Source organism: Heloderma suspectum, chromosome 4 (genome assembly GCF_057233095.1).
Source record: "Heloderma suspectum isolate Gila_16-S chromosome 4, 16-S_ref, whole genome shotgun sequence".
Lineage (NCBI taxonomy): Eukaryota > Metazoa > Chordata > Lepidosauria > Squamata > Helodermatidae > Heloderma > Heloderma suspectum.
The window spans coordinates 106,843,587-106,869,930 of NC_139461.1; the positions used below are offsets into that span (position 1 = coordinate 106,843,587).

General features: G+C 41.4%; 1 protein-coding gene across 2 annotated transcripts; it reads left to right on the forward strand.

Moving 5' to 3' along the window:
- The first annotated feature begins 10,554 nt into the window (after positions 1-10,554).
- Positions 10,555-24,409, forward strand: MYLIP (myosin regulatory light chain interacting protein). 2 transcript variants are annotated; one of them, XM_084850213.1, is made up of 7 exons: positions 10,555-10,762; positions 11,882-12,072; positions 18,853-19,038; positions 20,160-20,357; positions 20,923-21,087; positions 21,967-22,387; positions 23,082-24,409. In XM_084850213.1, the coding sequence occupies exons 1-7, from the start codon at positions 10,676-10,678 to the stop codon at positions 23,169-23,171; spliced, it is 1,338 nt and encodes a 445-aa protein (XP_084706339.1). In that variant the 5' UTR covers positions 10,555-10,675; the 3' UTR covers positions 23,172-24,409. The 2 variants fall into 2 exon arrangements, with proteins under 2 accessions (XP_084706339.1, XP_084706340.1); XM_084850214.1 differs by lacking the exon at positions 10,555-10,762 and adding an exon at positions 10,947-11,384.
- The last annotated feature ends 1,935 nt before the right edge of the window (positions 24,410-26,344 follow it).

Below are 26,344 nucleotides of genomic sequence, written 5' to 3' on the forward strand. Positions count from 1 at the left end.
CTTAATCTCATCTGCTTCTGTTAGGTCCCTGCCTTCTTTGTCCTTTATCATGCCTGTCTTTGCACAAAAACGTTCCCTTGAGATCTCCGATTTTCTTGAAGAGATCTCTAGTCTTTCCCATTCTATTGTTTTCTTCGATTTCTTTGCATTGTTCATTTAAGAAGGGCTTCTTGTCTCTCCTTGCTCTTCTCTGGAACTCTGCATTCAGTTGGGTATATCTTCCCCTTTCTCCTTTGCTTTTCACTTCCCTTCTTTCCTCAGCTACTTGTAAAGCCTCATCAGACAGCCACTTTGCTTTCTTGCATTTCTTTTTCTTTGGGATGGATTGAGTTGCTGCCTCTTGAACAATGTTACAGACCTCCATCCATAGTTCCTCAGGCACTCTGTCTATCAGGTCTAATCCCTTAAATCTATTCCTCACCTCCACTGTATATTCATAAGGGATATGATTTAGGTCATACCTGAATGGTTTAGTGGTTTTCCCTACGTTCTTCAATTTAAGCCAAAATTTTGCGATAAGAAGCTCATGATCTGAGCCACAGTCAGCTCCAGATCTTGTTTTTACTGACTGTATAGAGGTTCTCCATCTTTGGCTGCAAAGGACATAATCAATCTGATTTCGATACTGACCATCTGGTGATGTCCATGTGTAGAGTCGCCCCTTGTGCTGTTGGAAAAGAGTGTTTGCTATGATCAGCGTGTTCTCTTGGCAAAACTCTATTAGCCTTTGTCCTGCTTCATTTTGTACACCAAGGCCATGCTTGCCTATTAACCCGGTTATTTCTTGACTTCCTACTTTAGCATTCCAATCCACTATGATGAAGAGAGGACATCTTTTTTTGGTGTTAGTTCTAGAAGGTGTTGTAGGTCTTCATAGAACCGATCAACCTCAGCTTCTTCGGCATCAGTGGTTGGGGCATAGACTTGATCTATGTAATCCCCTGAATTACTTCAATGCATTATAGGTGAGGCTGCCTTTGAAAACGGTCAGGAAACTTCAGCTGATCCAAAACAGGGCAGTGAGATTTTTAATGGGGACTGGCCACCTAGATCACATCGTGCCAGTACTTTTCCAGCTGCACTGGCTGCCAGCCCATGTCCCGGCCCGATTCAAAGTGCTAGTATTAATATTCAAAGCCCTAAATGGCTTGGATCCAGGTTATCTGAAGGATCATCTCTTCCCATATGTACCTGCCCAGACTCTAAGGTCATCTTCAGGAGCCCTTCTCCGGGAGCCCCTGCCAAAGGAAGTGAGTTGGGTGGCTACCAGGAAGAGGGCCTTTTCTGCTGTGGCACCCCGGCTGTGTAATGAGCTGTCTAGAGAGGTTTGCCTGGCACCTATGTTGTACTAGGTGAAGACCTTTTTGTTTTCCCAGCATTTTAGCATTGTAGTCTTTTAACTTTGCTGTTTTAAATCTGTTACTGTATTTTAAATCTCTGCATTGCTGCTAGGTTTTATTCTGGTTGTATTTTTATACTGTAATTCTAAGCTTTTACATTTTATACTGTTTTTATTCTGTACTTTATCATTTTAATTTTTGTGAACTGCCCAGAGAGCTTTGGCTATTGAGTGGTGTAGAAATGTAATAAATAAGGAAGGAAGGAAGGAAGGAAGGAAGGAAGGAAGGAAGGACCCTATAAGACTGATATGTCCAGAAACTAAAATTACCTAACTGCACCAGTGAGTTTCATTGGCTCCAACAGCCTCTGTGTATTGTGAGAGAGAGATGAGGGTGGGATAGGGGCGGAAACAAAGGAAGAATAGGTGGTGGCAGGTTGGCCAGTTTGTTTTCCCCTGGCTGTATCTTCTTGGGGCCCCTGTCTCCACCTCCGCCCTAGTTCCTCCTGTCTTGTTCATGCCTTTGCCAATCCCATTGTTCCATGGCTTTACACTTGCCTGTGCAATGGGCAGTTTCAGAGGTGTGCCACTAGTACAGAGTCAGTTTCCTTGTGGGGAAGAGTACTGGCATCAGCTCTCCTGCTATGCATATCTGCAAGCAAACTGCTATGTTGGACATGAACCACCAGCAGGACGCAAGCAAGATCCCAGCAGCCTCAGTTGCCCCCAAAGCAAACAGCTTATGAGCCTCTATTAGGAAATCACTTAGAGATATTGTTAAGGGGTATATAAATGAATAGTTTTTTTCAGTAACCTTCAAGCTTTCTGAAGGCATTTGACTGTCCTAGCTGCTCTTTCTAGCTTATTTTTAACTCTCTCTTTCACCACCTGAAAATGCTTTAATCTAAACCTTAGATTAGTTTTGTGATTTGGAGCGAAACATTTTTTAAAAAAATATCCCTGCTAATACGAATACCGAAGCAAATACACTCCAGTCATTGTTCCCGTCTTGCAGGCTGGAAGGGGCTGCAGCTGGGAGACAATAGGCTTATTACAGCTCTACAGTGTAGTTCACACTGAATACCACTCAGTGCCATTTTTCTTGATAGAAAGTCTGTGTCCATATCAAATAAATAAATAAGTAAATATTGCCGATCAGGTTCTGAGTGGTTTATAACAACCCTGCAGTGTTGTGCAGCTTTGTTGGACAACAACTTTTCAGTGTATTTTGCTGGATGTTGTTTAATAAAGGCTATGACTTTGCCACATGTGTTGTTCCTTTGTTATTACAGCATGCTAGACGGGATCCCTTTCCTGTACCCTAAGATGATCAAGCATCAGAATTGGACTCTGGGTGGGGGATAGGAAGCTTGATGAGCTCAGGGCCAGTTGCCCCTCTACTGTCTGTTCCAGCATGGGGTTGTGTTCTGGATTCAAACCTGGTAACCACTATGTGTGAGATCTGAGTTGTTCCACCAGGTTAGGGCTCCTGCTGCATCCTCTGTGATCCTGGCATATATAACTGGATCCTGAGGCTGGGGTCTCAGGGCAGGGAAGGGGGGGAACAAATGCCCCATGATATATCAGTTTCCTGTGGCAGAGTAAGTAGGGAACTGTTCTGTGGAGCTTGCAGTGTGAGTTTGAGTGAGTCCAAGGATCTCCCCCTCTTTTGCCTCTGACATCACAAGCATGCAAAAAGTGAATAGGGCTTCCTCTTCTTCCTGGTGGCGCAAATTCACTCCTCCTGCTTCCCAATCCCCTGCCCTATGCCATTGGAGGGGAGGGGGAGTCAGGAGAGTTAAATCCCTTGAAAATGCTTGGAAGTTACTCAAAACCACAATAATAGAATGTATAACACAAGTTATGAATGTATACCACCAGTTAGGAAAGGTAGCACCAAGGTCAAGTGGTCTTGGATGGTCAATGAGCAGTGTCAAGGAAGCTATAAGAGAAAGGAAGACTTCCTTCAGAAAATGGAAATCTTGCTCAAATGAGGTGAATCAAAGGAAGCACTAACTTGCACAAAGAAGAAGCAAGCAGACAATAAGAGATGCAAAAAAAGCATTTTGAGGAACATATTGGTACAACATAAAGGCCAACAATAAATAATTCTTTAAATATATAGAATCATAGAACAGTAGGGTTGGAAGGGGCCTATAAGACCATTGAATTCAGCCCCCTGCTCAATGCAGGAATCGAAGTCAAAGAAGCATTCCTGACAGATGGCTTTCCAGCTTCATCTTGAATGCCTCCAGTGTGGGAGAGCCCACTACCTCCCTAGGTAATTGGTTCCATTGCCATATCAGAAGCAGGAAACCAGCTATGGAAGCAGTTGGATGTTGGATGACAACAGAGTTAAAAGAGTAGTAAAAGAGGATAAGAGGATAAGCAGAGAATCTGAATGAATTCTTGTCATCTGTCTTCGCTGCAGAAGACGTAGGACATGCTGGTCTGATCCAGCATGGCTCTTCTTAAGTTCTTATGACCAGTTGCAGAAAAGGTGCTGACCTAGGGACTGAGAAAACTAGGAGTTCTGCCACAAAGACCTGAGATACATGTTGGAGCCAGCAGGGGAACAGGGGGGATGGGGGACAAGCCATGGCAAGCCACAGGGTGCCCAATCGTCTGTTGGGTTAGTGAGCGAACAAGCAACCTATGATGGTTTATTTGCAGGGTCACTTAGTGTGACGTATGACCCCCCCCCCACCACCCTTTCTGTTTTTGCTGCAATAGACTAACACATAGCTGCCCCTCTGGAGATTACACAAAGACAGATAGTGTTACACAGATCAAAGTGATTGAATTAACACATTTCTCTAACACATTTAAAAAAAAAGAATTCAAGGTGTTCCCTGCTCCCTTGGTAAGCTGTCTTCTCTGCATTGTTGATTGTATTTGATGTTTAAGATTCTTGGCTGAAGATTATACAAAGGAAAGATTGCACTTGGCTCCTTGAACTCTTGTCAGTCTTGAGAAATCATTGTGGAATCATGGTATGAATTTCAAATTGCTAATGAACATTTCATCCATTCAGAAATGTGGGGCAATATTTATTTTCTTCTATGATAGAATGTCTCCTGTCTTTTCATTTGCAGTTAAATTACTGGGCCGGCAACATCTGAACTGTGTGTAGCTGACATCTGCTACAGGCAAGAAAATTCATTTTCTGTCAACCATGGAAACTCACTTAAGAATCTGAAAGTCAAGTTGCATTATTTCGGGCTTAGACAATACCTGCAAGTGAGTGACATATTATATTTGGAATGTACACAACCATCCTATTTATAATACATGAGCCAGAATAAAATCCAATTTTTCCTGTTGTAGCGTAGGTCAGCAGAACTATGTCAAATAAGGTTTCAAGCTAGAGTCACTGATAAGAGGCCATATGAAGGAAGTGCTGTCTCAGGCTCACAATATCTTCTCCATGCCTGTATTTTCTAACTGGATGTTTGTGACCATCTCTTCACCTGGGTGCCCTTCTACCTTATGGTTTCTACATCACTTGCAGGCAGTAAGCACCATGGAAGATAAAAAGCTAATTTTATAGGTATATGTGTGGGTCATTAATCTGAGGATTGAGTTAAGAGTGGTGTATTCTGTATAGGGAGACTAAAGGCTGCTAGCATTTTTATTGACCAAGTACCAGCTGAAGTGAATTACAGTATAATTTCCCTCTTCTATAGACTTTTGCTGCCAAAGGAATACCCACTAATTTATTATCAAAGTCATAGCAGTAACAAATGGAAGAGAATGGGAAGGCTGCGCTGAATATACCAAAATAAACAAGGGCTCTGAAATAGTATATTATGGTGGCTCCAGCTTTGCATCAGCCTTATAAAATAGAACAAAAGTGATGAAGTGCAAAGAAGCATAAAAGGAAACAGCAATAACTGCATTCTAACTATGGCTAATTTAGACCTTATTGGTAATGATTTGTGTAGTGTTCCTCTGTTGCTGATGCAGCAAAAACAACAAGGAGTCTTGTGGCTCCTTAAAGACTAATTAATTTATTCTGGCATAAGGTTTTGTGGACACTGTCCACTGTGATACATCTGATGGAGTGGACAAAGTCCATGAAAGTTTATGGCAGAATGTGCCACAAGACACTTTGCTGTTTGGGGATAATAATAGAGCTATAGTTATTTCTATAGTGGTAATACGTTCCTCCTTTCCACTTCCTATTGATTGCTCAAATCCCTGTTTCTGTTGCAGCTTTAATTCACCTGCTTCTGTCTTCTAGGACCTATGCCTTGGAGTATTTGTAATGGTATAGCTGTTCAAATCATCCTATCATCGCTGCAACACCTAATGCCATGTCCTTATCTAGGTTGCACTGGCGTAGCAATTGGTGAATCCCATTTGTAAATATGTATGAGTTGGCACAGCAGGTCATAAGATTTTGCTGTAAGTACATTAACAAGAGGCTCTTTTTATTTCACAGAAACTTTGTGTCATTGACAAACACATTTTTAAGACAGGTGTTTGTCCTTTGGCAAGAGCTTGTTTTGGCACATTCAGACATAATACTTATTATAATTATGATGCAACCAGAACAATCCAACATTCTGTGCATACGATACTACAGAGCTATTTGTACTATAATATTGGAAATGTGTGTATGAAATATACATTGACTTCTGTTTTACTTTGCCTAGGCTGTAATTGTTTCCTCTGTGGATTGCACAGAGAAAGGTAGAGGCAATGCAAAGCAATCTATCACTACCAAGCTACAATCCTATGTATATTTTTCTGGGAATAAATCCACTCAACACAGTGGGATTTACTTTCAAGTAAACATGCAAAGAATTGCAATAAACCAGGTGTTTACTGAATAGGCTTTCCTAATGTAAGAGGTTACTAACATGCTTCAGCGAGAAACCACCCTTCTGTGCAAACAACTTGGAAGAAACGAAGGAGAATGTGGGTGGAAGGGAGCACTTGTGTTTCTTATATAGTCCAGCATTGTTACCATTTATGAGTTTAACATGCCTTATGCAACATGAGTTGGCTTTTATTAAAACATATCAGGAAGCAAATGTACACATTAAAATCTCAACTTTCTTGGTAAAAATAGCTTTCAAGAAAAGTGTAGCAATAAACCTTGTGAAAAGAGTAATAATAATATAAGCCCAAATGTGCATATCAGCAGCCTAATACAGGAACTTGGGATGTGGCTTCAATACTTTCCAAGCCAGGTTTAGGAAATGCTGATCAAATTTGCAGATGACACAAGATTGGGCAGGATAGCTAATACCTTGGGAGACAGAAACAAAATTCAAAGTGATCTTGATAGACTGGAGCACTGGGCAGAAAACAACAGAATGACATTTAATAGGGATAAATGCCAAGTTCTGCACCTAGGAAAAAGAAACTAAATGCACTGTTGCAAGATGGGGGATACTTGGCTCAACAACACTACAAGAGAGAAGATCTTGGAATTGTTGTCGATCACAAGCTGAATATGAGCCAACAATGTGATGTGGCTGCAAAAAAGGCAAATGCTATTTTGGGCTGTGTTAATAGCTTCCAAATCCCGGGAAGAATTAGTTCCCCTCTACTCAGCACTGGTTAGGCCTCATCTGGAGTACTGTGTCCAGTTCTGGGCACCGCACTTTAAGACGGATGCAGACAAGCTGAAGAGGGTTCAGAGGAGGGCAACAAAGATGATCAGGGGGCTGGAAACAAAGCCCTATGAAGAGAGACTGAAGGAACTGGGCATGTTTAGTCTTGAGAAGAGAAGACTAAGGTGAGATATGATAGCACTCTTCAAGTACTTGAAAGGTTGTCACAGAGAGGAAGGCCAGGATCTTTTCTCGATCATCCCAGAATGCAGGACACGGAATATTGGGCTGAAGTTACAGGAAGCCAAATTCCAGCTGATCATCAGGAAAAACTTCTTGACTGTTAGAGCAATTTGACAATGGAACCAATGACCTAGGGAGGTGGTGGGCTCTCCCACACTGGAGGCATTTGAGATGAGGCTGGACAGCTGTATGTCAGGGATGCTCTGACTTGGATTCCTGCAATGAGCAGGGGGTTGGACTCGATGGTCTTATAGGCCCCTTCCAACCCTACTATTCTATGATTCTATGAATGTCCTGAATTACAGGGTGGGAAAAGAGGCCTACTTTGGTGTATTGTTCTGACATAAACCAGTTCAGTTTATGAAACTGGCAAATACTTTCTACACTGTGATGTTTACTTGGTGGGTCCTCTGTCATGGAACTCAAATAAGTGTGTATGCGTTTGATGGGACTCCGAAGTAATGGTGAGTATCTGGCTTGGAGGAGATGGATGGTCAGGATTCAATGTGTGACAGACCTCAGCCAAGGCATCTATTTTCATCAGGACTTAACCTTAACCTTGGAATTTATGAAGTACGAATAGATGAAAGTGTCCCCGAGCAAGTGCAGAGTGTCCTTCCATTACCACTGACTGACAAGTGTTTCTAAAATGGAGAAGAGTTTCCAGACATACCTGACCACCACCTCTGTCTCATTCTGTTTTTTCCAATGACATTAAATGGGCATGATATACAATGCCAAATAGTTTTCTGCAAGTAAAACATAGTGTTGCAGCCCTCTTGAGTTGTGCACTGTTGCACTAGAGACATTTTTCCTCTATAGAGAAGGCGGTGAGCTTCTGCTTTAGATGGAACTGTGCTTTTCCAATATGAAACAAGAGCCTTTTTTTGACCAATACCAATATAGATTCTTGTCAACAGTGGGTAGTGTCAGCCTCATTTGTACCCAACGGTGTCAGATGCTCTAGCCCCTTTCTTCCTCACTGCAGGGACTTTGGTGTTCCTTAATGCCACCAGTTCTATGAACTACAGACAGTCTATGAGAAACTCTGAAAAATATCTTTGCTATTGTTCCTTTCACCACCACCATCAGGTGGTGGTTGCAAGCAACAATAATCAAGAATGTTTTTAAAAGGTCCCCCACAGTCAGCAGTTCATAGAATCCTCTTCATGCAGAGTGAGAGGCGTAAATTGTATAAGAAATATGAAAAAAAAAACCTGAAACAAAACAGGGTTAGAAACTCTATTTTGTTATTGCGCCAAAAGCAACCAGGAGTCTTGCAGCACCTTAAGATAAACACATTTACAACATAAGCTTTAGTGGATAAGTGTCTACATCAATACATGTATTATTATGTTATGTAACCCTGCCAACTGGCTAATACAGGTCACAGATTAGTTTAGATATTTTACCTTGTGTGGCTCTAAAATTATAAAGTTGCTTCAAGGGGGAAAAAACAGACAGATCAAATATTCAAAGACGTATTTTATCAGAAATGTGTAAAACAAAATAAGCAACAGTACAATTCTAGTTTCTTCACTATTCCTCCAAGAGAATACACTGCACACAAACAGAAAGGGTGCGTGTGGAATCCAGCAGAGCAACAAAATACCCCCCCCCCCCAATGCTTTAGAAGTCCTCAGCCTAATATAAATCATCTTCTTCCACTGACATGCAGAAGAGGGTGCCTCTTGCTTGTACTGCAGCTTGGGCCTGTAATCTGTAAAATTAGGGACAAGTCTCAGTAAATAAATCCCAGGCCACAGACCTGTGTGGAGTTTCTCCTGCTGCTGGCTGGGCTGACTGAGGTATTCTGCCCCTCCTACAGGTGATGACATGGAAGCAGCTTCAGCAGGGTTACACTCAGTTGGCATGTATGGATGTATCGTTATATGGGGCATAAAAGGTGGAGTTAAATGGCAGCGAAATGCAAAACAAACAGCCCATGACAACTCAGCTGGAGCTTTGAGTATTTTCTTAAGCAGGAAATGTATACAATATGACCAAACTAGCTCACAGTTCCAAAATTAAAACAAAGACCTCTTCTCCTACAGCTCTAATTACTCTTGTGAATAGCAACTTAAGGTGCAATCCTATGCATGTTTAGACTCCTGCAGCTCCCAGTTGTAGGTCGTTTTTTCTGTCTAAACATGCATAGGATTGCACCCTAAAACACATAAACCCATCTTTCTTCAGTAGACAGTATAATCTTGTCTCAGTGATGCAACCTTCAACTTTGATTTAGTCAGAATCTATTATTTAACAATAGACTTTGTTGAGAGAAATTCCTATCATCTTGTAAGCTTTTTCAGGTGCAATCCTATTCAGATAGGCGGCCGCCTCCAAACTAGGAGGCGACCGCCTATCCAAAGCAGGGCAGGAGAAGCACAGAGGGGATCGTTCCCTCCGTGCTTCTCCTGCCCTGCATTTTCAGTTAGACAGAACGGGGAAGGAGGCTGCTGTACGACACATTGGATGTGTCGTACAGGCGTTTCTGCCCTCCCCACCCCGGAACACCCCCAACTATGCCCCCTTTGGGCCGCTCTGCGCACCTTTTGTGAGGATGGGGCTGTTCCGCTCTGCCTTAGAGGCAGCATGGAAGTGGGTGGAGGTCGGTTCCTGGATAACATGATAACCTATGGCTGTCCAGCTGCTGTCTAGCAGCCATAGGATTGCTGCCTCCGTGTCTAGAGACTTCTGGTTTAGGACAGTCATGCAAGCATTTTAGACTTCAAATATAATCCACATCCATCCTCCTATATTCCCACATGTTATTCTCTCTGTTACTTAGCAGATCTCCAAGAGTAAGACAACCTCTTGAACTCACCATGCCTCAGTCATGTCTTACGGGAGTGATGGATCATACAGCTTAAGAGTACACCACAGCAACTCCTATATATTATGTTTATGCCCATTATAAAAAGCAGTTGTACAGACTGTTGGTACTGCAATCTGTCCCTGGTGCAATCTGTTGATCCGAGCCTTTAGGTATTGTTTGTTAGAAGCCATATTTCAGATAACATTCAGTGTGACCATTGGTCTGTTATTTTATTGGCCTACTAAGCACTTTAAAAATACTCATTACTTCATTGGAAATCCTCCATGCCAGTTTTAACGCTGCCTGTTTTATTTCAATGTTTGTATTAACTCCTATTACCTTCCACCATTGTTGCCCCGCACATGGAGGAGTCTAAGTCTGCAATCGGGAACCAGAAGTCTCTGTATCGCATCTGCCGCCCTTTGACAAAAACAACACGCCTCCCGACAGCGCCGCTTCTGGTTGGCTTGGACGGCTGCATGTAAACTGAACAGCGTTCGCTTATTGGTTAGATTTCGTCTGAGGGCGGAGCCTGAGGGGGGAGTAGGGTAGACCGAGGAGATATAGCAGCGCTAGCCGCCGTTTGCCTCATAGCGCGAAAAGGATTGAGCGTGTGGAGAGCGTGCTGGCGGGACGGGGAGGGCAGCCCAGGGGGGCAGGCGGTAGCAGCTGGGGCTCCTCGGTGTGCGTTTTCGCGACGAGACAGCGGCCATGCTGTGTTATGTGACCAGGCCGGACGCGGTGGTGATGGAGGTGGAGGTAGAGGCCAAAGGCAACGGCGACGACTGCCTCAACCAGGTGAAGAGCCGCGCGTTCGCTTCCTCGCCCCCCCCCCCGTTCCTGAACGGCCGTTGAGGCGGCTCGAGCCCCCTGACGGGGCTGCTCTCGCGTGTTCTCCCCTTGACTCGAGATCCGACGTCCAAATGACATTCTCCGCCCTCTCTCTCTTCTCTGTCCTCCGCCCCGGCCGCTCGTCACGCTCATTCACACGTTCACAAACGCTGCTTCGGAGCGAGGGCTGGCGGGGAGCCGCCGCCTTTCCCCATGTTCAGCGGAGCGGGCAGAGAGTAGCTCAGGATGAGGCCGGGGGAAGGGGAGACGTGGGCAGGGGAGAGAACGGCCTCCGAGCCGCGCAGCCTGCAGCGTCGCCACTGCTCCTGCAGCCTCCCGCGCGTGGCTGCTGAGCTGCCCACGCACACCCCGCGACCGTGAAAATTCCCCCAGAGCTCGTGTTAGCAGCGCCAGTCACGTGGCGCTTTGCGCGGGGGGCGAGGGTAGCGGCGAGTGGACTGCTGCCGCCCCTTTATCTGTGCGCCAGGCTGATGGGCTAAGCGTTATGCTCGTTGGAGGGAGCGTGGTAACCAGGCACTTGGGAGCTCTCGGGTTCGTTGGTGTAATGTACCTGCCATTTGTGATCGTGGTAATACTGAACTGTCTGACTTATGTGTTCATATGGAGAAATCTTTGGTTTTATGCATTACTCGGGCTGCATCCATTGTTTGTGCTCATTTAACCCTGTGCATTGGCCCAGATGTTCAGGCTTTCTTAGTAGGGGAAGAAAACCGAAGTGGCTATTGTACAGTTTCCAGAAAGGTATCCCTGTTAGTCTGTTGGAAGCAAAAACAACGAAGAGTCTTGTGGCAACTTAAAGTCTAGCAAATTCATTTTGGTATAACCTTTCATGGACTACAGTCTGTTGAAGAGCTGGATTGTTCTTTGCTGAAAGCCATATGCATGATCTGGCTTGCTCATTTTTGGGTGCACACTTGGGTGTGTTGATGTGTATACTAGTACAATTCTAATTCCAATTGGAGTATTATTGTTTAGGTAGATTTCCTAGATTAATTGTTTAATTAATCTTCTTGGGTACTTCTTGGGTCATTACATTAACTTTTATTATTCAATTTTTAATCATAGGTTTGCAGACGGTTGGGGATTATAGAAGTCGATTACTTTGGACTCCAGTTCACAGGTAGCAAAGGAGAGAATTTGTGGTTGAATTTGCGAAACAGAATATCCCAACAGATGGATGGTCTGCCTCCTTACAGATTGAAGTTGCGTGTCAAATTCTTTGTGGAGCCACATCTCATCTTGCAAGAACAGACAAGGTAAGAGAAAATGACCCCCCCCCCCACACACACACACAGTGACATTTGTTTTATGTTTCATTTGTGTAATATTTTGAAGATATGCTACACAGCATAACTTTGGCCTGTGACTTTCAGTATGCCTTTAATGTGAATCTCAAGTTCTGATCTTACTGTAAAATAGCATTTATTATGATGAAAAACTATTGTAATAATTAACGTCCACATATGGAACCTGATAATGACTCCTGTCATTAAAGAAGTAATTTTACAAGTGGAAGAAACATGAGGTATTGGTTCCAATGCCCGATAGTAACCTCTTGGTAGTGTTATTGCAGGTCATTTTAAATTGTTCATACCAGGAAACTGTTCCTCCAGTGTTTCAACTTACAAAACTCCTCCTTTTAATCTGGTATCATATTTCAGTAAAGTTTCAAGTGACTGTAGGCCCTATTTCAAACCACAAAGAGAAAACAGCTAGTTTTTCTTCCTTGGGAAATACATAATTTAACACAATATGTATCTTAATCCTAAAGTTAAATTCATGCACTCACAAAAACTTCTAAAACACACTTGGAACACAACATTTCTTCACTGCAGTGCCTCATTCATAGGATGAGAGGGCTGCTAATATTTTAGGGACTGGAATGTGTCTGAAATATCTGTAAATCTTAGATGTACACTCATGTTTTCAACAGCATTTATTGTAAAAGCTTCCTTTACATGTGATGGAAGAGTATTTCTTACATGAATTCCTTTGCTTAATGTTTTGCTTGTAAGAATATAACACTGAACAGTTCAACTTGGGGAATTATTTTCAATGCTGTTGCAGTTCGTTGGAGCTCTGCAGGGCCTGACTTACAGCTGGCTGGGCCTGTTAAATCTTTCCACTGACATGCAATATGTTGGGTTTGTTCTGTGAGTACAATTACACCAGGATAATTTATGTCCCGTCACATGTAAATAAATCAACAGTCTTGTGGCCTGCTTTAAGAGGCTATGGGTATTATCCAATTGTGCCCCAGCACTATGCTAATGACATGTTGCACAATGTAACTGTTACTTACTAGGGCAATGCTGAAAAGCAGCGATTTGCAATTGCCCTAGCAAATGCAAGTTAAGTTGCTTGTACTAGTGGTTTATGTTAGTGTAACATCATTAGCACAGATGCTGTGGCACAGTTGGGATACTATCCTATGAATGCTCTCTAGCCCCAGAAAATGAGACTACAGGTAAACCAGCACCCTGTGTGTGTTCTTTCAGGATTTAAGTGTTAATGCTAGTATTTTCTCCTTATTTATTTGGTGTCACTGAAAAAGAATAGGCACACGTTCCTGACAGTACTGAAAGGATCCATTTTCTTGCACTTGCATAATCTAATTCCTTGTCTACCCAGGCAGTGTACTGATACAGCATAAGATTATTCTCAGCACTTGCAGTATCAGCCATTGTGTGAATATGTACTATATTGAGAAGCTTTGTATATGTGAGGGATTCACGAGATGGCTGGTGTGGCATATTCTTTAGTGTAAATTCCAAAGGTTCAAACCTAGACCACTCTGCACATAGCTCTGAATTATGTTAGGTTTTGAAGGTGTAATGGTCTGCTTTGATTTGGCTTAACGCATGAAACTGATTTTAATATGTGTGGGAATGTGACATTAAGTATGAAGCTTTGATTAGCTTTCTCCTGTTTAACTGGATAAGCTGAATGAAACCTTGCTTTCCACTGTTGCAAATAATCACTATTAAATTTGCCTCTATTCTACTATAGTAATGTACAGCCCGGGGGGGGGGGGGGGGATTAAAACTGTGTGCCAGCTGAAATTTCAGGAGTATGTGCAAGGTTCAAATGTTTCAGTACTTGAAGCTCTTACAGTACTCATGACTACTGAACAATTTGCTATTGAAAATATTTAAGGGTGTTGCCCTGATTCTCCCCCCCCCCATTTTAAAATAGATGATACTGTGGTTTTAGGAAAACATCTGTAGAATTAGGGAAAATAGCTGACTTCTGTTGGCTGGCTTTTCCTTCAAGGAACTTAAGACAGCTTACAGGGGCTCGCCAATTACATTTGTTTTTAAGTAAAACAGGATAGTTATTAAAAAAAACCCAGGGGTTCAGAAATCAACTGTAATGTGAAAGTTGAAAATCAAAACTTGTTCTGGGTGTGGCTCTTTCTGTATTTGTTAAAAGTTTGGCTTCAATTAAGGATGTATGGCTCCTGCTCCAGAGAAGCAACAACAATGTTACTGTAGGTCATTGACTGAAAGTAACCCTTCTTAATAGCTGCTGGGCTGTTCTAGGAAATCAGTGACTGCTGCATTGGAAGAAAGCCAAGTTTCTGGAGATTCAACTCCTGATTGGTCTGCAACAGTTGCCTCTGAGCAGAAAGTTCTGCTTTTGTGGTTGAGGCTTTTCGTGAAGCAAGTAATAATAGCTCTAAACTTTGGTAGCCTTCTGGAATACAAGCAATGTTGACATTAAGTAAACAAGCTTAAACGCTTATATTAGATTTTAGCCAGGTTCTAGCATTAAAATTCCTTTTTCAGTTAAGCAGTTAGTTTTGCTACTGAAATAACTAACTTTTTTATAATGACTGATCTGAGAACTAAGTATGACAAAAGCAAACAAATGTTGATTTTACATTATAGCATTTGTTGAATTAGTTGTTTAGTTTTCCTCTTATTTGAAGATGTAAAATCAGAATTTTTGCCTGCCTGGTGGACTGTTCTGAATTTGCAGCTTGGTTTCAGGCAACACTAGTTTCATTAAACATTTGGATACATGAGGTATTTCTCACTTATAATTCATAATCTACATATATGGACACTGAACTAGATTGCTTATCTAGGTGTAATAAAATCTAGTGGCTTTTGATGAGACTGGTGCTGAATGCATCTAACTGTATGAACCAGAGTTGAACAGCCGCTGGTAGCCTTTCCCCTAATTAATCAACAATGTTGCACAAAGTCTGGGAATCTTGTATGCTCTGCAGATGTGTTTAGTATGACGTGGCTAAATGGTATTATAGACCACAGACCTATCTCCTTTTCATCTTGCACACTGACCTAGATAAATTAAGGCTACTTCACATTCTTCCTCTCTTCCTACAGTGATATATTCTCTGTTTTCACCACATGCTTGTGGCATTCTGCTAGAATACTAGAGGCCTAGTTGTCTCAAAGCCTAAACATTTGGTGCAGGTATCACTTTTGTATTGCAGTGGACTACACATGGTTTTGTTTTTATTTACAAATATTGGGCAGTATCTAATACTGCCACTGTGCTCTTGCTGTTTCTATTGCACTAGCAAGACCCACTGCTTGCACAACAGGAACTAGCAGTTCAGACAGCACTCCTGGAAATGCTCATTTCCAGAACAGGACAGGTCAGCAGAGCTCCCTTCTGCAAGCTCCACTGACCTGTCCCTTGTCAGAAATTTGGGTTTCACTCATTTTCGATTGCTCCATGATTTGCTAACTTCCCATTGTGCTAGCGGTGGGTTGTATCGGTGCATAGGCAGTGTTGGATACTGCCCGTTGAACAAGACAATATTCAGAAATACATTCATAGTAAAATTAAAATGTTAAGTAGCTAATTTATAGACTAAACATTAGACTATATCAGCAGACAGCAGCAATACAGGGGCTTAAACTTGAAATGCTGAGCAAGCATGAAGAGATGCAGATGATTTGTCCTGTATAGCTGAATTGGTGTGAGACATAAAAATACCAATTTTGATGTAATGGGGATCAGGCTCACTTTTCCGTTCTGAGAATGTACTTGTTAAACAATCTGGATACTTACTCATTGCAATTTCATCGCAGTTCTGTGGCCAGGGATTTAAAGAACCCTGTTCATGACCAGAAAGCACTACTATAGGAGGGGAGACTGGCAATTTTTCTCCCAACTGAATCCACTTGCACCATGTCACATCCTGCTCTGAAGGGTCTCCCAAGTTTCAGAGTGTGTGTACAAGAGGGCTAAGGAGGAAGAGGGAAGAAAAACCTCAGTATGCACATACCATTCTGCATATGGCTCTTCTGGATCCCATCCTGCGTATTTTGAACTCATGGGTTGGATCCAGACTTAGAATATATTGATCTCAGTCGGTCTATTCTGAGTCTGAATCCAACACTGGGCAAGTTCAGAGCATGGGGGCCAATGGCAGTGTGGAGCCACGCCATGGAGAGGGTTGGGGAAACAGCGGGTTGCCCCCTTCATGACGATGCAACCATGCTGAACAGCGTGGTTTACCTACCCTCCCCAAAGCGCGCGCGCGCGCGCACACACACACACACACACACACACACACCGGAGTCTTCCCAGCCCAGCAGCCACACATCCCAGTGGCCACCATGGCGGGAAAGCAGCTTCACCAGCTGTTGCTAGGTGATCTTGGCCATAGAGATCCACTAAATGGAGCAGAGTAGCAGTGGTGCTTCCGGCTGCTCTAAGTTTCCATCTCTGCGCTTGGTCTCAGTTACCCCTGTGTGCTTGCCACATGACACAGTAAGCCACCACAGGGCCATTTACCCCTACTGCAGTGCATGGGTTGTGAGGATGGGTAATTAACCCAGCATGGGTGGCCTATCCAACATGACACGTTAACGCCTCGTGGGTCACTCCTGGAACTTGCCCACTATGGCTTAGCGTGTCGTGTGAACCCAGCTTATGATTTGGTTTGCATGTAACAATTGCCCATGGGTTGTTTAAACTGTGGGTTGGTGGGACTGAGTGAGTGTGCTACTGCCTGACTACTTGCTGCTTCTGCTTTAGTAAATAACCCAGGCTTGTACTCCATGATGTCTAAACCCGGCACTCTGGATTGTTGAGGGGAGCAACACAAAGTTTTAACCCAACAATAGCCTGTGTTTTGTTGTTGGGTTAAAACTCTGGATTGTTTCTCCCTCAACAACCCAGAATGCTGGATTCGGATGTCACAGAGTACATCCTGGGTTGTTTAACCAAGCGGAAACAGTGAGCGATCATGAGGCATCAAGCTCACTCGCTCCTGTGCAGTCCCAACTACCCATGGCTTAAACAACCCATGGTCTATGTTTTCTATTTTCCTGGGAAATGATTGAACATATAATGTTATTGACAGTAGTATTCTTTGTGCAGTGTCTGACACCTACCAGAGACAGAGTGAGTTTGTTTGTTTGTTTGCTTATTTATTGTATTTATATCCCGCCATTTTCCTCTTGCAAGGAACCCAAGGTGGCATACATATTCCTCCTCCTCCTCTCCATTTTATCCAAACAACAACAACCCTGTGGGGTAGGTTGGGCTGAGAGTCTGTGACTGGCCCAAAGTCACCCAGTGAGCTTCCATGACCGAGTGGGGACTAGAACTCATATCTCCTGACTCCTAGTCCAACACTTTACCCACTACACCACACTGGCTCTTATACTTTCATTCCTATATATAAGTATAACCAACGTTAGCCAGAATATTCATGAGTTGTCCAACTTCAAAGTTTATTGTACTAGCCAACAGCCATGGCAAATACATCAAAGAAAGAGAATGTACAGAAGCGCAAAAATTTCAACATTTTGAAATAGTACAGATGAATTGTGAGTTACCAGATATCATGTGTTTAACATTTGTAATACACTGACATTAAAAGTTTCAGTGGTGCTTCTAATTTGGTGTGCAAGAAACTCATGGTCTCTCACGATATATTTGATAGAATATTAGGTTTGTAAAAAATTTCTTCTTCCCTTTGTTTACATTTGGAAACTACTCGGTATAGGCAGTATCTGTATAAAAGCTTGAAGGCTGATGATTTTCAGCCAGCTGCGCTCTGTTTGCATTGAATCAGTAATGCAGTTGTAATGGTGGGACAGCTCATATCTCTGCCTTTTTTAACCTTAAACTTTCTAATTCTATATGTGTTTTTAACCATTGAGTTGGATTCAGTCTTTTTTTATACTTGGAGTAGACCCAGATAAATTAATGGGATTATTTATTTATTTATTTATTTATTTATTTATATCCCACCTTTTTCCCAATACAGGGACTCAAGGCAGCTTTACAAAATTAAAACTTGTACAATTAAAATCTATAAATAGAAGTATAAAAAAGTTAAAAATATAATTAAACCATCAATAATATTAAAATTGTATAAGATATCAAAACGTTAAAAGACAACAAGAAATATACTATCCATCCATTATATTCTCACAGGTCCAGACTAGTGATCCCCAAAGGCCTGCTGGAACGAAAAAGTTTTTACATGCCTGCGAAAGCATGCCAAGGAGGGTGCCACTCCTGCATCCCTGTGAAGGGAGTTCCAGAGCCTTGGGGCAGCCATGACTAATTTAAATACTATTTAGGTCCTCTTGGTTTCAGTGAGTTTACTGTAAGTGGATTTTCAGGGGCCATAACTCCGTCAATTTATTGCGGTTCTATTTTTTACTATCAGTCACCACCATTCTTCCATTACCACTGTATCAGTAGTGTGAAGACAGAAGTTAAAACATTTTCATGTAGAAATACATGTTTATTTTCTGTAAACAAACTTTAGAATGAATACTTAAATTTTAATGCTTTAATACTGTCTCTGTATTTTAATTTCTCAAAATGAATCAGTCTTTCACTTGTTTTAGATCACCTTAGTATTCTGTAGTTTTTTTTTCCCCATTCTTTCAACTAGGAAAATCAGCAGATATTGTGTAAAATTAATAAGCAGGAACAGAACTATTTATATCACATGTTGAACAAGTTTTTACATTTTCCAAAATCTGACTTTCTGCATTAAAACATTAAAACATTTAAACTTATTTCCTTTTTAGGCACATTTTCTTCTTGCATATAGAGGAGGATCTTCTGGCTGGTAATCTTCAGTGTTCTTCTGAGCATGCAATTGAACTTAGTGCACTGCTTGCCCAGTTGAAGTTTGGTGATTATAATCAGAATACTGCCAAATATCATTATGAAGAGTTTTGTGCAAAGGAGCTTACAACTGCTATTTTGGACAGGTAAGAGGGCTTGTTTCTTAAGGAGGAACATGGCAGAAAACCTGTTCAAATGCACATCAGTGGCAAAATCATTGTAATTGCACATTATAGTTTTTACGTTTGCAGATTTGATGTCCGCGCAGTATTCATTAGATTTAAGGGTGCTCATTTTTGTAGCTATTTGTTTCTAGTGTGTTACTGTAACAGAGAACATATTATCTCAGATTCTTAGCATGATGAAATAAAATATTAAGAGTAATCCTGTGGCTGCTAGACACTATCTAGAGGGCCATAGGATATGCTGATTTCCGGGAACCCACCTCTGAGCCTGCATTCTGAGGTCGGTTCCCGGAAACCTGACCTCCCCCCTTTGTCTGCGCTGCCTCAGAGGCAGTGCAGAAAAGCCCAGTCCTCCGAACTCTCAAGAGAAGCGACTGAAAAGGAGCGGGACTGGGGGGCATTCCAGGGCAGGGAGAGTGGAGCTGTGCACATCCAATGTGCTGTATAGCAGCTTCCTCTCCTAGTCGGCCCCCCTGCCGCTAGACAGCTGTTTTTGACTGTCTAGTGAAAAATAGCAAGGCAGGAGAGGTGCAGAGGGAATGATCCCCCCGTGCCTCTCCTGCCTTGCTTTGGATAGATGGTCACCTCTGAGGTTGGAGGTGGCTGCCTATCTAGTTAGGATTGTGCCCTAAAAGATGGCCTAGTTTCATTGGGAGAATTAGCATGTGCTTAATTCTCCAGTTGAGTTGAGTACGACTTTTTAAGTATGAGATCACTTTTTACAGTTCAACAGATATGTACTCATCTCAGTTCTCTTAAAAGGGACCTAATTTTATGTTGATCCTTGTATCAACAAATGTTTAATTAGTTATAAACTGATTCTAAATCCTAAACTACACAGAAAACCTTAAGCTAGATACATTAAAATTAGGGCAAGAAACTACTGGAATATGTACTATCTATTTTTTAAAGCTGTAAAATTAATAACATTTGAGAAAACATTGTTGAGAGCCAGTATATAAATCTTCTAAATAAAATAATAAAAATAAAAAATTAACTGTAGAGAATGAATTTGTCTTTAAATACCATATCACGACACATTCATCTGAATGATTAATCTCTCATTTCTTGCTACTCTACAGTATTACTGCAAAGCATAAGGAACTTGAAGGCCTCAGCCAAGCTTCAGCAGAATATCAAGTTTTACAGATAGTGTCAACACTGGAGAACTATGGAGTAGAGTGGCATTCTGTCAGAGACAGCGAAGGGCAAAAACTTTTTATAGGTGTTGGTCCTGAGGGTATTGCAATATGTAAAGATGACTTCATTCCTGTCAACAGGTAAAAGATCCATTTGAATTTTTTTTACCTTATCAAGGCTCAGATGTGTGGTGGCTAGTGTAACACTGGTACAGAACCATCTCTAGCTTTGAATGTACTATTGCTAAAACACATTATTTCATTCAAATGTATTTTTCCAAAAAGAAATGTGAATTCTCCAAATAGCTTAGATTTATTAAGCGCAGTTTGTAACTTCGAAGCTTCGGGGGTTATTTCATGCTATAGGTTAAGCCGGTCTTCCTCGATGTGGTATGCTCCAGGTATTATAGACTACAACTTCCATCAGCACCAGCCAGCATGGTTAGATTTAAGGGATGATGGGAGTTGTAGTCCAAAACATTTGGAAGGCACCACATTGGAGAAAGATGGATTAAGTTGTCAAAACGGTTGTAGCTGGTTTTGCTTCTTTCTAGAAGAGCCACAGTGTGGCTTCAAAACTTGTTTCAGCTTTAGTATTGGCCTTTATTTTGCACTACCAATCAAAGCTGGTCCCTAGCTGCTCATTACAGCATTTTTCGGCTAGTAGTACATGTCTTGTTCTTTAACATTTTTGTTTTCCTTTTAGAATTGCATACCCGGTTGTTCAGATGGCAACACAGTCTGGGAAGAATGTGTACTTGACTGTCACAAAGGAGTCTGGCAATAGTATAGTTCACCTTTTCAAGATGATCAGCACCAGAGCAGCTAGTGGGCTGTACAGAGCAATAACAGAAACACACGCATTTTACAGGTTTGTATTTCTGAGAGACACAATTGGTTTAAAATGTAAATAGTTGCATGCTAAATATTAAATACTTTCCTACATAAAGTTCTTAAGTTTCTGTCTTTATCTGGTGAAATCATTGGGCAGTATCTCCAATAGGGTGCTTATGCCCCCACCTGTTCCCCTCCAAAAGTGGTGGACCCCGCCAATTCCGTTGCACAAGTGGTACCCGCTGCTTACGCGATAGAGATTTAGCGCTTCCTAGAGGAAGCCCCCAAACAAAACACTTGTTTCTGAATCGGGACTGGTTGGCAGAGCTCCTTTATGCTTCATTATAGAAATGAGCATTTTCACTCATTTCAGGTTGCCCCCGGAAGTGCTAAATCGCTGTTGCACAAGTGGTGGGTGCAGCTTGTGCAACAGAATTGGCAGGGCAGAAAGGAATCGGGGCATAAGCACCCTTGTTGGGTACCGCTCATTGTGTAAACAATGTTCTGTGAAATACCAAGTTTTGTTTTCTTCTACTCTAATGTTGACCTGAATGGATTTCATTTTTGCTTAGGAATTTTGTTTCTCACTTTGGAGTAGGAAGCAATGCTTGAGGAAGTCTCTGATATTAACACAGCACAAAGTTAACACTTTTTAAAAATACAGTTAAGTTTCTTGTGCAATTCTGGAATGATTAAGTGTTAGGTCAGCCTGAAAGCCGTGAAAGTGAAACTAAACTTGTGAATAATTCTCTTTTGAGAATGAGAGTATTCAAGCTAAGCATGTCATTTTGTTTTCAGAATGGTCTTCCATATTCTCATTCCAAATATGGTGTTGGAATTCTGTGAATAAACAGAACTAAGAATGTCAGCTTTGTGTTCAATTGTCTTAGGTGTACTTTCCTTTTTTTTCTGGTAGGTGTGACACTGTTACTAGTGCTGTCATGATGCAGTACAGTCGAGACTTAAAAGGCCACTTAGCATCCTTATTCCTGAATGAGAATATTAATCTTGGCAAAAAGTATGTGTTTGATATTAAGCGGACATCTAAGGAAGCTTATGATCATGCCAGGAGGGCCCTTTACAATGCTGGCATTGTGGATCTAGTTTCAAGAAGTGACCAGAGCCCACCCAGTTCTCCCCTGAAGTCTTCAGAAAGCAGTATGAACTGTGACAGCTGTGAGGGTCTCAACTGCCAGCAGACAAAAGCTCTTCAGGAAAAGTTACAGAAGCTTAAAGAATCTCTGCTGTGTATGGTATGCTGTGAAGAAGAAATAAATTCAACATTTTGTCCATGTGGTCACACTGTCTGCTGTGAGTCATGTGCTGCACAATTACAGGTACTTATAAAATCACTTGCAAATCACATGTTGAACTACTATCTTTCAAAATACATTGAAGTTCTTCATACCTAAAACAAGTTCTCAGAACTATTTACAAAAGGTAGAATAGCAGTAAAGGCACAGGGAGAAAAATCAGTTCATAGCATTGTCCCATAGCATGATGTTATGCATAGCCATGCAACTTTTGGGATACCTTAAAGGAAGAAAGGGCTGTATCCTAGTAGTTGTCAACACACCGTTGGCCCTGTCAAACACCTGGTAATGCTGGCCAGACTCGAGCTAGCCAGGTAAGTGAGTTCAAAAAGTGATGACACAAAATTCAGTGAAATAGCTAAAAGTGTTGCATGCAAGCTTGAAATTCTTGAACCCCACATTTGTTGGAATCCTGTATTCCAGATCAGTTACATTTTGTCACATTCTGAATTTTTTTTTAAATCTGAAGAAGATGATAAATACTGTTTGCATATATGTGATCGCTCTACCTTAGATTCTGGAAAATAGTCAGTGGAAGCATATATTTGCTGCTAATGATCATATTCGTAGGAATCTGAGGCTTGCTGTTGTGATGAGTATTTGTAATGTAAATTGAATATTAGAACTTCAAGTTTTGTGAGCTAATAAAACTTATAGTAGGCATTGAGTTGTTAGTACCAGTTAAGCAATGTTCTAACTTGTGCTTTTTTTCTTCTAGTCATGTCCAGTTTGCAGATCTCAAGTAGAGCATGTGCAGCATGTGTATTTGCCTACCCACACTAGTCTGCTTAATCTGACAGTAATCTGACAATGTTATCGCTGGAAAATATCCACCATACAAGCTTCTAAACTATCTTGTACTTCCAAACTACTGCACTAATGTTCAACTCCATTGATGGTGAAGGAGAGCAGTCACTTCAGCATCTGCCAGCAATTTATAGACAGAAGAACTGTTATGGAACTGGTGGGGGGAAGGGGGGAGAATGGGGAAGAATCCCTCTGTTCAGAGTGTTTGAGAATATGTTTTAGGGGGTGTACTGTGAATGACTTATAGACAACCTCATGTCACCTGAAACAACATTATTTATAAAATGGCAATATTCTGAAAATTCTGAGAGGAGAAGACATGGAAAGTTTCTCTGTAGTATCCAGCAGGGGTAACCCAGCTTCTTTTACACATTTTATAAAGATTGTTTTTATTTTAAAGTTTATTTAGCATGATCACTCCATTTACCTTTTAGGAAAACTAGTTTTTAATACCTACAACTGTTGTAGTACGATAATTTAGTTTCTTCTTTTAGTCCCACTTGAAGTAATAAATTATTTTTAAGTCAATATACTTAAGAACCTAAGATTGCAAAGCTTTAAGCAAATAGCTGTATTTGTTTCAGCAAAAATAGATAGATTACTTGCAAAATTACTATCAACATTTGAATACATGTGATAGCCTGTTGGGCATCTTCTTAAAGAATGCTGAAGGACATTTTAAAAGTGTTACTTTGAACATCTGTAGAAACATTTTTCTTCTGCAAGAATCAACTGTTCCTTCTCATCTGCCTTGTGTCTGGAGAAACATTTCCTTGAACAGTATAATCTTTGTGTGGTTTTCTAAAGTGCAGTTGTGTTAAATTATTCTTTCTAAAAACCGTCTTACCTTCGACCACAAACCCTTTCCCTTGGCATTTTGGACTTTGGTCAACTAGTGAATACTCCAGAATATTGAAAACTAGATGACCATGTTTAGGTGCAATACTAGCTGAAACGAAAGCTAGAAAAGTCACTTTACTGAGACTTTCTGAATATACTTTTCATATTGCCTTAATGTAGCAGTACAGTGTGTATGCATTTGTTTCTTTGCACAGACATTTTGTCAAAATATTAAAACTCTACTTTTTTATGGCACATTAGCATATAAACCTTACTCCAAAAGGTATTTATTTTTTCACTTTGTAAAATGTTTTGTTTCCACATAAAGCAAGAGCTCCTATATGGTAGACATATGTCTTTTTTATATATTCAGGTTAATAAAGGACTTTTTAAATAGAATTTGCGAGTACTTTATTTACCTATTAACCTTGCACATTAACTAAATTTCAGTTCATCATGAGACTATGGTGGCAGTCCTCCACACTTAGCTGGGAATATGTCCCAATGAATTTACTGAGAGGTATTTCATAGTAGACATGTATAGGATTGTGCTGTAAAGAGATGTATTACCGATCATTTGTAGTTAACTGCTCAATGAGTAGTCACACCCTGCAAATTAAGCATTCTCTTAAACCTATTTTGTGTATTTGCTGCATTCAAACCACACCATCACACCCTGATCCAAGTGTAGCATGCATGCAGAACTGCGATAAAATAAGAGACTCATCTGCATTGATTGGGCAGTATGATCCCATCCAACTGCTATTACTCAGCAGCTCACCTAGGCACAGACCAGCTCCTCCCTCTTTGCTTTTGACTAATGAAAAGATCTCTAGTCCTAAGGGGATGGAAATTAAGGTACATGCATCAGGGCAGCTACCCCCCAATTGCCAGAAGTTGAAGTGCAATGAAATTAAGGGAGGTGAGCTGCAATGACCCAATGGGCAAGTTTGCACAACAAGGCTGATTTATTGTGGGTTATTTAACTATGAGCCATGTGGTGTAGACTGGGCACATGTGGCTGCCTTTTTGATTATACAACCCCTGATCAGGGCAATCGGTTGTGCTGTGTCATATGAAACCGGCCATTGTGGGTTATTTGAGGGTTAAACTTCTAAACCCGATTACTGCTCAAGGGTTTGCACATGGCACAATTCCCGATGGCCCCAATCATATTCAAAATGCACATTCAACATGGTTGCCATGCAAGGGGACTTCCAGTTGGAACCAGTGTCGCCCTTGCAGCATCCCACGGAGCCTCCACGGGATGCTATCTCAAACAGCTTTTTAAAAGGTTGAAAAACCTTTTCATCTCCCCCCTGGAATTAAAAGGGGGGGGGGTAAGGCAGCATCTGGATAACATCTTGGAGAAAAGTACTCCCCATGAGGCAGCAGGGGGTCTGGATTCCAAGATTAACTTCCCAGAGCTTAACCATCGCAAAAAGCTGTTCTGAAACTCCTATTTAATAGGAGAAAATGGCTGATGTGTTCCATTGTAATATATGAATTAAGAAATCTCAACACCTGAGGTTGAGTTTAAGAAATAGCAACAATATTTGAGGACCTGCAAGATTTGTTTGAAGAGAAACATGGCTGCAGCCAGGAGAAGGAGGGGAATTGCATCACTGCCCTCTCCTCCCATACCTCCTTTACCCAAAGCTCCGAGAACAGAAGATAAAGGGGAATTATTTACTTTGATAAAAACTTTATCTTCACAATTTGCGGAACAAGCCAAGAGGTTGGATTTAATCCAAAATTCCATCACCGCCCTGCAAGGAGCTGTGGATTTAATTAACACTTCTTGGCAAAAAAATGGAGATGAAGGTTAACGAGTTACAAGATAGGCTGACAACGAATGAAACTGACACAGCTTTTTTCCAAAATGTCTCTGCCAGAATTTCCCAACTGGAGGCCTTCACGCGCAGATCCAATGTATGTATTATTGGGATTAAAAATCTGTCTAGTGATGTAAATTTGCCTACCTTTGTGGACAAGCTTATACATAAGATACTCCTGTGCCATCTGATTATTTACTTGATATTGAGCAGGTATTTTGTGTGCCAAATGCTAATGGGACTGACTATACGATTATAGTCCAATTTGCAAAAGTCTCCACAAAGGATTATATCCTGTGTTTGGCAAGAGAGGGTGGAAGTCTTTTTTGGAAACAGGATAAAGTTATGTTATTTCCAGACTACATCAAAGAGGTGGTGAATAAAAGAAGGCAATTAATCAAGGCGAAAAATATGGCAAAGCAAATGAACTTACAATATTACTTAAAATATCCTGCTATATTTTGCATTGTTTCTGAAGGTCAGATGAAGAAGTTTCTAA